Source organism: Panicum virgatum, chromosome 9K, assembly GCF_016808335.1.
Source record: "Panicum virgatum strain AP13 chromosome 9K, P.virgatum_v5, whole genome shotgun sequence".
Classification (NCBI taxonomy): Eukaryota; Viridiplantae; Streptophyta; class Magnoliopsida; order Poales; family Poaceae; genus Panicum; species Panicum virgatum.
Genome location: NC_053144.1, coordinates 9,098,647 through 9,110,889, shown reverse-complemented (window position 1 = coordinate 9,110,889; position 12,243 = coordinate 9,098,647). Strand labels below are relative to the sequence as shown.

General features: G+C 49.4%; 1 protein-coding gene across 1 annotated transcript; it reads right to left on the bottom strand.

Moving 5' to 3' along the window:
- Positions 1 to 55: 55 nt before the first annotated feature.
- LOC120649926 (probable LRR receptor-like serine/threonine-protein kinase At2g16250) lies at positions 56 to 4,319 on the bottom strand. Its single transcript, XM_039926854.1, has 4 exons — positions 2,680 to 4,319; positions 1,860 to 1,988; positions 1,271 to 1,293; positions 56 to 1,059 (listed from the first exon to the last, which is right to left on the bottom strand). Exons 1-4 carry the CDS (start codon positions 4,317 to 4,319, stop codon positions 485 to 487), a joined length of 2,367 nt encoding a protein of 788 aa, XP_039782788.1. The 3' UTR covers positions 56 to 484.
- Between the last annotated feature and the right edge of the window lie 7,924 nt (positions 4,320 to 12,243).

Sequence of the window (12,243 nt, the reverse complement as noted above, 5' to 3'; positions counted from 1 at the left end):
CGGGACCCCGTCTAAACTCGCACAGAAAAAGAAGAAATCCAAAAGAAGCGAGACAAAACACAAGAGGCAGGCAGGCATGAATTGAATGAACACTTCTACTATGATCAACAACGAAGCAATCAATTACAGTAGGGAGAAGAAAAAGAATCAGCTCGCATTCTTTCTTTAATCGAGAGGGAAAAGAAAAGGAAAATGGACAGAAGAGAGACACCAGACTTCCAACAGTGAAAGAATTTTTGACTACCACCAACAGCACGCCATTGTCGTCAACCAAGGTACACCGTACATACCCATCCGCAATTTCCCCCAAAAATGATTACCATGGCGCCAGTGCTGATGTGTAGCCATTGACAAGGAGAATTCACATTCCTGACTATTTGGACGAATGAATTCTATAAGCTGCTGCCAACGGAGCTCCAACATAGCCCTCCATGGGGGCCCCCCTTTTACCGGAAGGATCAGAAAGAAAGATCCTCCTTTATCATTAGTCCTCAGTGTCACGAGAGCCAGAAGGCTCAGGGAAGATCTCCTTGGATTGCCTCCTGCGGGAGGAAGAATGATCACCGTTGCTCCCACCAGATGACTTGATTGTCTCTGATCGTTTCAGAATGTTGTCATCCCTAGAAGGACCTATTTCAGACGAGCTATGCCGCCAACTCCCAAAGAGTGCAGCGTTCCATGAACCCCGTGATGATGTTGCTCTCAACCTGGCCGAGCTGGCACCGTTATCTTCCCGGACCACCTTCAAGGGGTTCTCTAGTGCTTTTAGAATGTACTTCATCGGCGGGCGTTTGGAAGACCGTGGATTCAAGCAGGACTTGGCAACGATAGCCATTGCCCAGACTTCCTCTAGATGATCCTCATCAATGATAAGCGTTGGATCGATGATTTTGCTCATAAGCTCCTTCTCATAAATATTGACATACCGCAGGGTGGCATCAAGCAATTCAGCTGTGGCAGCATCGTTTGATGAACTGATGCCAAGTCTTCCTGTTACCAGCTCCAGTAAAACTTTTCCAAAGCAATAGACATCATATGAGCAAGTTGCAGATGGAGAACCTGTTTACATAAGAGAGATTTGGTCAATTAACTTGCATCCACTAACCACTAGAATTAAGAGACGATATTGAAGCATTTATCACAGACAAATGGGGCACTGGAGATTGGAGTCTTTATCAGTTTATTTTCACCACAAAACTGAGGGCTGATGACCAATTCTATAGATTGAAAAATGTTTGAAATGAATGGAAGGTTGTATGCACAAACTCACCAGAAGAACCTTGATCCGCTGTCCTGCAATTCCACAAAAATACGGCATCAGGAGATGGAAAGGGATTTACTTAATATAAGAAAATGAAAGTACTGAAATAACACGATCAGTCATATGACTATAAAATAAAATAAGGGTACTACTAGTTCATGGATGCTAATATATAACACAAAAAATGCATTCATGGATTCTAATATATGGGAAGTGCAATGGAAGGAAAGCAAATAAAATAGCTTACGGCACCTAGGCTTGCATTTTCCTACTAGCTCTAGTTATCACACTTCATTTGGATTTTTTGCATCACATCAACAGTAGGGTTGTCTAATGATTGGCTGAAATAATGCTGACACTGCTGTTTAAGCTCACTAAAGATTCATTTGCTCATCTTAAAATTAATCCATCTAAAGTCACGTAACAAGACTGGTAAAATACTAAAATTCCGGGTTAGCCTACTCTAAATAGTCAGCTTCTAGTTTAATAAAGCTACCAATGAGACAAGATGCAATAATGAACGCAGTATGGATCTGCAAACTCTAGTTTAGCATGGAAAAGAGAAATGAGCCGTGGAGAGACGGACTCTAAAACTTACGAAGAAAATCTCAACAGCTTTGTGATGACATTTTGGCGACCTTCCCCTTCTTGAGGACACACCTCGCTCAAACTGCCAAGGCGTACATCAAATTTATCATCGAGAAGGACACTGCTGGCTTGCACATCCCTGTAATAGATAACTGATAAAATTAGCCAATAGCGCATTTGCATTGCATCTAATTTATTGATCTTGGAAAAAAATGCCTCTGCCGTCAGAATCCTTTGTGTTGCCATATAAAACTGAGAAAGCCACAAATCAGTATCTGCTGTCATCTACTACATGCTTCACATTGATAACAAAACAAAACAAAAATGCTTGGTGAAATCAGGGCAACAGAACTTCCCGCCTTTAGTATGCCAAAATTGGCGGGTGTTTAAATGATAAAGACCAGCAGAAAAAATCTCTTCACAAGAAATTAAAAAAAAATAACATCATTGCCGCATCGATTTTTCAGGACTTGGATGAGGTCTGGAATGTGTCGCATCTAGCACAAAATACTTAATTGCTGATTCAGGGTCGCTGGGATAGACTACGTATATTTGTTGTACTCCTAGTTGTCATCAATTCTATGGGTACATTTGGTGGCGGCAACTCCTGAAACGCCGATACGAATAGGAAAAATCAATTGTGAAATACGAATGACGAAGACTGATGTTCAACAACTAAACCCCATGTAATGACCAGAAGACTCAATGAGCCGAAATCAAATCTCAGCAATAAGTCTATGAATTTATCATGTTAAACAAAAACATATTTTGCTAACAAATACCCAACTGAAACAAATATAACATCCACAAAACTACATGGAAGGACATACCTGTGAACCATCGGTGGAGTACACTCATGGTGCAGATAGCAAAGAGCCTCAGCCACCCCTGTTGCAATCTTCAACCTCTTTATCCAGTCCAAAGATTGCATGCCCTCATCTTCATCCCTTGATTTTCTGTGCAGCACACTTGACAAATCACCGTTTCGAACAAACCTATACACAAGAACCTTTTCTTCTTCTTTATCGAGACAATGCCCCAGGAACGGAACCAGCCTTTCATGCAATCCTTTCGCAAACAAATCTAGCTCCGCCAGATATGCATCCTTACGAGCCACGCGCGCAGTGATCCTCTTCACCACCACGGCAGTTCCATCTTGGAGCACCCCATGGTATAGATCACCTGAGTGACCGTGCTTGATAAGCCTCTCTTCCCCAAATCCTGAGGTCGCATTGGCAAGTTGGTCGTAAGCAAATGAATCACCAACTTTCGCCGTGTTTGCAGACAATGCAGAAGGCTGTGTGCCACCAGTAGCTGCAGCTGCGGCGGTAGCTGCCACTCCCGACGGCGCACTTGGCGTTGCCCCATTTTCCCTCTGATCATGCTTCCTCCTCCCAGAATACGCAAAACAAAACACAAGGGCTGCAAGTGCACCTACCAGCAGAAGGCCTCCGCCAAGGGCCCCAATCAGTATGTACTTCAGTTTCTTGTGCTTCTTCTTCCTTGCCGGTGCAGGTGCAGGCTGCGGAGCGGGTGGGTTGATTGGCCCATCATACAGCAACCCACGCCTGGCATAGAACTGCTGGCAATCTGCCTGGGTACGCTGTCCAGGAACGTCAAGGAAGCAATTCAACTCAAACGACACATTCCCACCACCACCATCGGACACACTTAGCTTGCCGTCAAAGTAGTTCCCAGAGATATTGGCCAGCAGCACCCCAGCGAACAGCCGGCGGAAGGCCTCCGGTACCATGCCATAGAAGAGGTTCCCCGATAGATCCACCACCTGCGCATTGGCTGGCAGCGCAAGCCCTGTCGTGGGCAATGCGCCGGTGAGGTTGGCCCGAGAGATGTCGAGAACGCTGAGCCCCGAGAGCGACCAGACCGCGTCAGGCAGCGCGCCCGAGAAGGCATTGCCGGAGAGGTTGAGCGTCCTGAGGCGCGTGAGCCCCGCGAGCGCGGCGGCCGGGAGCGGCCCCGAGAGTTTGTTCCCTGCGAGGTTGAGTGTAGTGAGGTTGCCGAGGCCGGAGAGCGCCGAGGCGGGGATCTCCCCCGAGACGGCGCAGGCGGAGATGTCGAGGGACTGGAACGTGGGCGTGAGCCCGTCGCCGAGCCACGCCGGGATGGAGCCGGGGAGCCCGAACCCCGCCGCGTTGAAGACCTCGAGCTGGGTGAGGTTCCGCAGCCCGTCGACTTGGAAGCGCGGATTCAGGCGGCCCAGCCGCGTGCGCCGGAGCCCGACGAGCGTGAGCGACACGACGCGGCCGCCGCGGCAGCCCACGCCCGCCCACGCCGCGCAGGGGTCCGCGTGCCGCGGCCAGTCCCGCGCCCGGAGGCCGAGGGAGCCCCGCAGCGCGTACAGCCCCCGGAGATCCGACCGCGACGTCAGGTTCCCCTGCGCCAGCACCGCCCCGGGCGCCGCCGCCAGCGCAACGAGCAGCAGCGCCCAGAGCCCGCGCGCGCGCATCATCACCTCGAGCGCCTCCTCGTCCTCCCGATGCCGGCGCCGCCGCCCCCCATGGCCACTCCGCGTTACAGGTGTCGATGGGATTGGGGAGGAGGCGGAAGCGCTGGAATTCGGAGGGAAATTAAACGCAATAAAGGCGAGGGGGGCGCGCAGAGGCAGAGCTACGCAGGTAACTACAGGGCGCCACCACCAGCACCAGAGGAGCGAGCGAGCCCTTCCTTGCCTTGGCGTCTCTCACCACCCCGCCATTAATGCCCAAAGTTACACTCCTTCCCAACTGCCTCCCAATTATTACTCCTCCACTCCCCCCTCTCCCTCCGATTCGAAACCAGCACGAGCAGCACCCGAATTCCGCACCTCCCGAGCTCGCCGCGGCCGCGACGCGCGCCGGCGAGCAGCTGGAGCGGCGCCTGCGCCGGCGGCGGAGGCGGAGGCGGCCGGAGCTGGGGAAGAGAGAGGCCGAGAGGGAGGTAGGAGACGAACGAAGCGGAGGAGGAGGGGGAGGAGACGGGAGAGGAGGAAGGAAGCCGGTGCTCGTATTCCGGGGTTTTGTTTTGCGTAAGCAGGCTGTTAAATGTTTTTGAAATCCTCGGGGGCTTTTGAATGGGAAGGGTTTGGTTTGGCCTCCCCTCCCTCTGCGCTGTCCGCGATTTGTTGCCACGTTTGGTTTGGGTTTCGCTCGCCGCCAGGGCGAACCGCGGGCGGCAGAGGCTGCTGGCTGTGGACGTTCAAGCAGTTCAGGTTCCTGGGGATCGATCGATCTGGCGGCGCTGGCCCTTGGGCTCTGGGGCCATCCGAATGGGTAGTCGAGCGAGCGCGGCGCCGTGGCAGTGGCCCTGGGCGTGGCCCTGGCGCAGGTGTGATGAGATGAACATGAACTGGTGCTCGGTTGGGTTGGTCGGGTGGGTGCGGGCGTTTAGTGGCCGGTTCGGGGGCTTTGGTGGGGTTTTTGATGGGGGACGGGACGGACTCGGGAGGAGGGTCAACGAGGCCAGGGGGGTGAGGGCTTGTGCAGTTGTGCTGGGGTCAAGCGGGCCTGCGGCTGCGGCTGCGGCCGGCGCGGCCGCTGGGTTCTGGTTCGGTTTCTTTGTGCGTCCGAACGATCTGCCCCGCAGGGTAGACCGGTAGATTGGCATCTCATGACGGTAAACATGGAACGGCGTAAAATGTTACGGGCTGTAGAATGTGCGTGAATCTTTTCTGAATAGTACGTGTGTTGCCAATTGTGTTTCCACTTTCAGTTCCTTCCGAAAAAGTAGCCCGTGAATAGCGCAGCCATGGCTGTCCATTTTTTCTGGAGCATTGACTGCCAAGATCTAAGCATTTACTAGTCCACTCGTGAATAGTACTGATTCGACGACGTCTGCTCTGTTCGCGGGTGCTGGAGCAAAATTGGCAGGCGAACGTAGCGCGTTAACGGTTCCTTTTACGGCATGTCATTAGCTACGATGAAAATTCGAGCGTTCAGCATCCAGGTGAGCTGGAAAAATGGTTAAGGCCGTGTTTAGATCCATTTTTCAAAATTTCAAAATTTTTGTAAATTATCTGCATGTTGTATTAAATGTAGTTAAAAAAATCGCATTACACAAATAGACTGTAAATCGTGAGACGAATCTAATGAATATAATTAAGTCGTGATCAGACACTAAATTGCTACAGTAAAATTACAGTAAACATACTCTGATAATGGATCAATTAGGTCTCGTAGTTTACAGACGAGCTTTATAATTAGGTTTGTGATTAGTCTATGTTTAATACTTCAAATATGAAAAGGTGTCCTTTCAAAATTCAAATTAAATGGATCTAAACACAGCCTAAAGAACACATAGCTGTATTCGGAGCAAATCCTGCAGAAAATTGCCCATCGATTTATAACTAGCTAAAACTTCGCGGCGTTCGTTCGGACTTTGCCTCGGCCTGAATTTTGAACCGGGCGTTCGTTCAGAAAAGACAGACTCATGCTTGTTTAACTGGCCGATCGGGCACCACGGAGAATCCACTTGGCGGTTGGCCTACGTGGAGCCACCCCGCGCCCTCTCGCCGATGGGTGGAGCTCAGACGGTCAGACCGGACGCGCGCCAAGGCCACGGCGGCCGAGGCACCCAGCGCGGGCGTGGGGGCCGCCTGCCCGGCGGCGCCACCCGCCGCGCCAGGGCTCCGAGAAAGCCACCTCTGAGTCTCTGACCCACCGCGCCCATCAGCCACCGCAGCGGGCAGCAGCGCGACCTGCGACCACCACCCCTGCCGGCTGCCGTCCCCGCGCGCGCTCGGCTGCTGGCGCTGGAGACACCGAGACAGGACCGGGAGCGCGCAGGAATGGAACCATCTGCGCCTGCGCGTCCCTGTTCCTGTTCGCTTCGCACGCGGCTCCACGGGCGCCGGCCGCACGGGGGAATGTTCCGCCGCTCCGGGCCTGCGCCCTGCGCGTTTGACTTGACCGCTTCTCCTGCGCCCGGGGTGGACGGGTGGTCGTGCCTAGGCGGATCGCGGGGGCGTTTCTTCTCTACCCCTTTGGCTGCATTGTGGTTTGCAAAAGCATGTGCTCATCAAAGCCACAGTCAGGATTTTTAAAATGCGCCTTACGTCTCCATTGCAGATTTGAACCGTGACTAGTATTTCAAAAAAATAATAAATCTGAACTGTGCTTTTTTTAAAAGCAAAATTTATTCGCTCCTGTCCTCTGAGATGGTATACGTGCCTTTATTCCCAAAGAGCAGCAAAGGAGCACACTACTTTCTCATTTCCTTTCGGAAGGCACCACGCCAACGTGCCAACCAGATTCGATTCCACTGTGCAGCCGAGATCTGCATGGACCCATGCGCCATGCGCGCAGCAGCAGCTGCTGCCACTAGCTAGAAGCTCTCGTGTTAGTTGAAGTGTCCCGTGTACATGCATGTGCTTAGGGTGGATGCAGCACTACTCTGGGTTTTCCTAACCTTAAACAACCGCATTTGCATGATTGAAAAAACGATGAGGTCCCGGTTGCAGAAGCGCGCTCCCGTTTGTTTAGGCCAGGGAGGGTTTAGGTGCACGCGCTGCTCCCCTGCCGATAGAGCTGCCCGCCCGCATCATACCAGTCGAGTCTCCTCTCCTACCAACTGCGGCGGCACTGGAGTACGCGGCAGCTTCTGTATCCGGGATGAATGATGCATGCACTGATGCGCCCGTATGATCGGTCGCTCCATTATTGGTGATTCAGTTAGCCTATCTACTTGGCTTAAACTAACACAAACTTGCAAGCTTCTTGCCGGTCGAGAGGGGGGTGGAGAGGGATGAACTAACACCCAACACATGTACATACATGTACACACCATATAATAAATTACAGAAACAAAAGTAAATAAAAGCCCCTCTCGTGATTTACTTGTGAACATTTGGCCCTTGACTTGTGGCTGTACCACAGTAGTTTATCAGCAACAACTGTAGTGTTACCGTGCGAATATATAGACAGCCGCAGCAAAATAAACAGTCTAGCAGGCCGTGAGTTGTAGCTAGCCAGACGTTGTGCGTACTAGCACTGCTCTCCAAACAGTATAGTATTACTAGCACCAGTCCTAATGGCAGTACGAGAGTGGTACTACTACGCTGGAAGTTAAATGCATGTATGATCAATGTCTACTGTTCCGTTATCATCAAGAACCAACTAAAGGTACCCCTTATACCTGTTCCTATCCTTTGATGGATACTAAGGTCATTCAATCATGTTTCCTTACCACCCCCATCATTATCTTTCAATTCCACAACTAGATTTAAACATGTTATAAATCTATTTAGTAGATGGAAAAATTCCTCCTTTTCAGAAAGAAAAACTACTCGAAATTAGTTATTTTTTTTAAAAGGACTCGGAGTACTTCTTGAATTAACTTTGTGTATATTTAAGAACAGAGGAAGGGAGTTTGTCCCAAATGTGAGATTTTTCCCCCTTGTACTCCATCAGAAATAAAACCTTCTCATGCGTCAAATAATAAGGTGTTTTCCATCTTGCCTGACACTCATAAAATCCAGTCTCAAACTGTGATGTGATTTTTCATCATACCTAAGTTTTTTACTGATCCATATAGATTAATGGTATTAAATTTAGTTTCAAACTGAATGGTAAAAGAACATATTTAGATGCAACCAAAGAAATGGAGTAGCAGCAAAACGGAGGGTGAGGTTTGATGTGATGAACTAATGTCAACGGAGGCCAACAATTGTTCACCCTGCCAGGCTGCCACCACCCTCCCTGTCCTGCAGAGCAAGTCTTTGATCCGTTCCAAACTTCCAATTCCAACAAATGAGATAGGAGAATATAGAGCAAATGGCATAAAGTACTGTAGTAGTACTTTTCAGAAGGCAACAATAATGCGTTCGTGGATAGTCAAATGGGCTGTAAAGTCCACTGCATACATATTTTTAACTCTCACACATGCGGCCATTACTCTTCTACGTACTCCCTGGATGTTGGTGGAGAAAAAAAAACTCTCATTGACATTCTGAAGAAGAAGAGTATAAGTAGACAGAGTACCTTTTTCCCACCAAGGCACCAATTGTTCGGAGACTTCTGTGTTCAAAGAAATGCTACCAGGAATTGTTTAGTTTGAGGATTTTTTTTAATTTTAGTATTGTAGCACTTTCGTTGTTATTTGACAATTAGTATTGAATTATGGACTAATTAGACTTAAAAAGAGTCATCTCGTATAAAACAGTTATATTGTGTAATTAGTTATTTTTTAACTGCATTTAATGCTCCATGCATGTGTTCAAAGATTTGATGTGATGGATACTGTAGAAAATTTTTTAGGAACTATTATGGTTAAAAAATAATATAAACCGGAATAGGACAAAACTTAGCTGATGACCGGCCGGCCCATCGATATTACTATGTTATTCAACCTCCATCATAAACAATTTGGTTTAAAATCCATTCAATGTGAACCATACTTAGTACAAACAATTCTTTTACTTTCCTGAGAAAATAATATTGAAAATACCGTTGATATTATTGTTTAAGCCTCACTCCAAAAGATAGGATAGGATTGAAAACATGCATTTCGATTTTGACCTAACCTCTTCTTCAGCCTGCCGCTAGCAAGGGTTGACATGATACTTTTCCATGCGTTGATATTTAACCGTTTCAAGACTGTATATAAATATCTCTGGCCGCGAGGGTGGACTAGAGAAAATTTCAAAACGATTTCTACCATGCAAAGCAACCTCGTTCTCGCTACACCTCCACATGCACCCACCGGACTCAAAGGCAGAAGCACTCTCATCCCGTATGAAAGATGGGCGATTTGGTCGATCCAAACGTGGCTGCGCGCCAGCCGATCCAGGAGAGGTTTCAAATGGAATTTTCGGAGGGTTAATGCGTCTCGTCGGCCATCAATGCTACTACTATTCTGCTGCTGCTCTGCTCCTCGCCGTGGGATGGACGTGGATGCGCACGCACTCCTTAGAATTTAGGCGTGCTAAACTTGAATGCTACTCAAATTTTGACATCTATTAGCACTCATATTTTACTAAATTTTTTAATATTGCCATATTAGCATTTCCGTTTAGATATAGGATAGTACTAAACTTTAGCACTTTTGAGCATTAGCGTTTGGATCCTATCATCCTTTACCACTCCCTCCCTACACGATAACTCTACTGTATACAACGTGCCACTTGCCACGGACACATCTATCGTCAAGAGTGAAAAAGGAGTAAAAAGACGTGGGGCGGGGCATGAATACCCGTGGTCCATGGCAAAAATGTGGCAGCGGCAGTGCGGTGCCCCGGCCCTCTGGCATCATGGTCCCTCCAGGCATCCAGCGTACATAAAAGTTGCCGGCCGAGAAAAAAAAAATGTAGCCAGAACTGCGCTTCCTCATCTTCCGTGCGTGTTCGGTGCTCCCTCCCTGCAAGGCTGTAAGCGTAGCGTGGGCCACGAGTCTATTTGTGCTAGGAAACTTTGACAATTAATTATTGGTATTAAATTAAGGCAGTTTGCAAAACTAATCTATGGACTCCACGCCCCCGCCACAATGTAAGTCTCCCTGATTTCTTGGGCATTGAAGGGCGCGTAGACTTTAGGTTTTATCTAGAAATCAAGTCTTGTTTTTTTCCTTCTCTCTTCAATAATTAGGGTGTCATATTAGCAAAAAAGTTATAAATAGAAGACTATAAATATACTTAGACTCCATGGTAGAGTCTGGATTGGGACTGCCCTGAGGTATTTGACCGCGTGATTAGAGAATAGTTACTGTAGTAGCACCATAGTCAATCATCAATTAATTACCGTCACTGGATTCATCGCGAAAAGTTACAATCATTCTTAAAAAAGTTTCATAAATAGACTTTATTTAGTACTCCATGCATGTGATATTTTTTTTCGAAAAACGTGAGTTCAACTGGAACGATTCAAACAAGGTCAAAGCATTAGGGCAGTCCCAATGCAGACTCCACTCATAGAGTCTAAGTCTTAAAGACTCCATCACAAAAAACTATACTTCCCAATGCAAAGTGTGTTATTTTGGTTTATATGGCCCACTTGTCTCTCTCACATTTATTCTTGATTTGCGTGAAGACTTGGAGTCTAAATAAGATTTGGAGTCTTGATTTTTCTCCCTCTTTCTTCCATAAATATACTGCCACATCAGCAAAACACAATAAATAAGAAGCTTACACTCCATGGTAGAGTCTGGATTGGGACTGCCCTAGCGTACTAATCTCGCAGCCGTTGACCCCAAGCACATGTTTCGCGTTTGGCCGCTGCTCACGTTACGCGCCGGGACACTCCACCTCGCCGGCCGCTTTTCGCTCTCGCCGAGGCCGATGCCATGCCACTGTCAAAGTGTCAAGTACTCCTGCCATGTTCCGATCGATCGATCGGTTCCTTCGAGCCGGAGATGCAGGCACGGCGGAGAATTGACGGCGACGGGCCCGGCCGGGCTCGTTTGACCCCCGGGGGGTGCCGGACCGGGGTCGCGGCTGGCGGGCTAGCTGGCCGGCGCTTCAAGGCGGCGTTAACGGCGCTGTCGTCCTCGCCCATCCTGATCGCCCCGCGCCGAGGATATATACGCGCGCGCGCCTCTTCAATGCCCGGGCGCGCCAAGGGCGAGCAAACAAAACAGCTAGCGAGAGACCCTTGTGGCCTGGAGGGGAGCGGTTGGCCGTGGGCTTTTGCGTAGGGAGCGCACGCGGCACGCCCCGATCGATCGATCGATCATCCATCGCGCTCCATTCAGTCCAGGCGGATCTTTCCTTAAATGGCTGCCCTGCCGAGCGGCTCGCCCATCTCTCGTCGCGGCGCCGCCGTCGCCGTCCGCGCGCGGTTGGTGGCTTGGTGCTGATCGGGCGGCGTGATGGCGGGCGGGCAGCGCAGGCCGCAGGCGGCGCTCGCATGGCGGGCGCGGGCCGCGTGTTGTTTGTGTCGTCTTGGGGAGAACTCTAGAGCAACTGGGGAAGAATGCGCTTCGCGATGTACTAGTTTCCGTGACACTTGGACCAGAGTGCTGCCATTGTGATCCCGGGATACGTACCTCGTGAGACGCGAGCGAGATTCTGCATTCAGATCATCAGATGGGTGCCGCTCGTGAAATGTTTTTACGCAACTGTCGTGCACTTGACTATGAGCTATGGCCTATGGGCCCATGGCTGCGACCGCTATCGAGATCCAAGCCTCCCCTCTTTTCTCTTCCATTCCACGATCTAATGAGCACGTAACCTCTGCCCTGCTCCATGGATCAATTGGAAAAAAAATCACCATTCCGACTGAGTACGAATGCACCATAGTGACTAACGTACATACTACAGCAATTTCCACGTGATCCAACACGTCCCTGTCAAGACGAGAGCCAAAACCTGTACTGTATGACAAGCAATCCAATGAATCCATGGGCCATGGCAATACAACGCGCGTGTACAAGTCGCCTCGAAGACCTGGACAGACAGACAGTGTAAG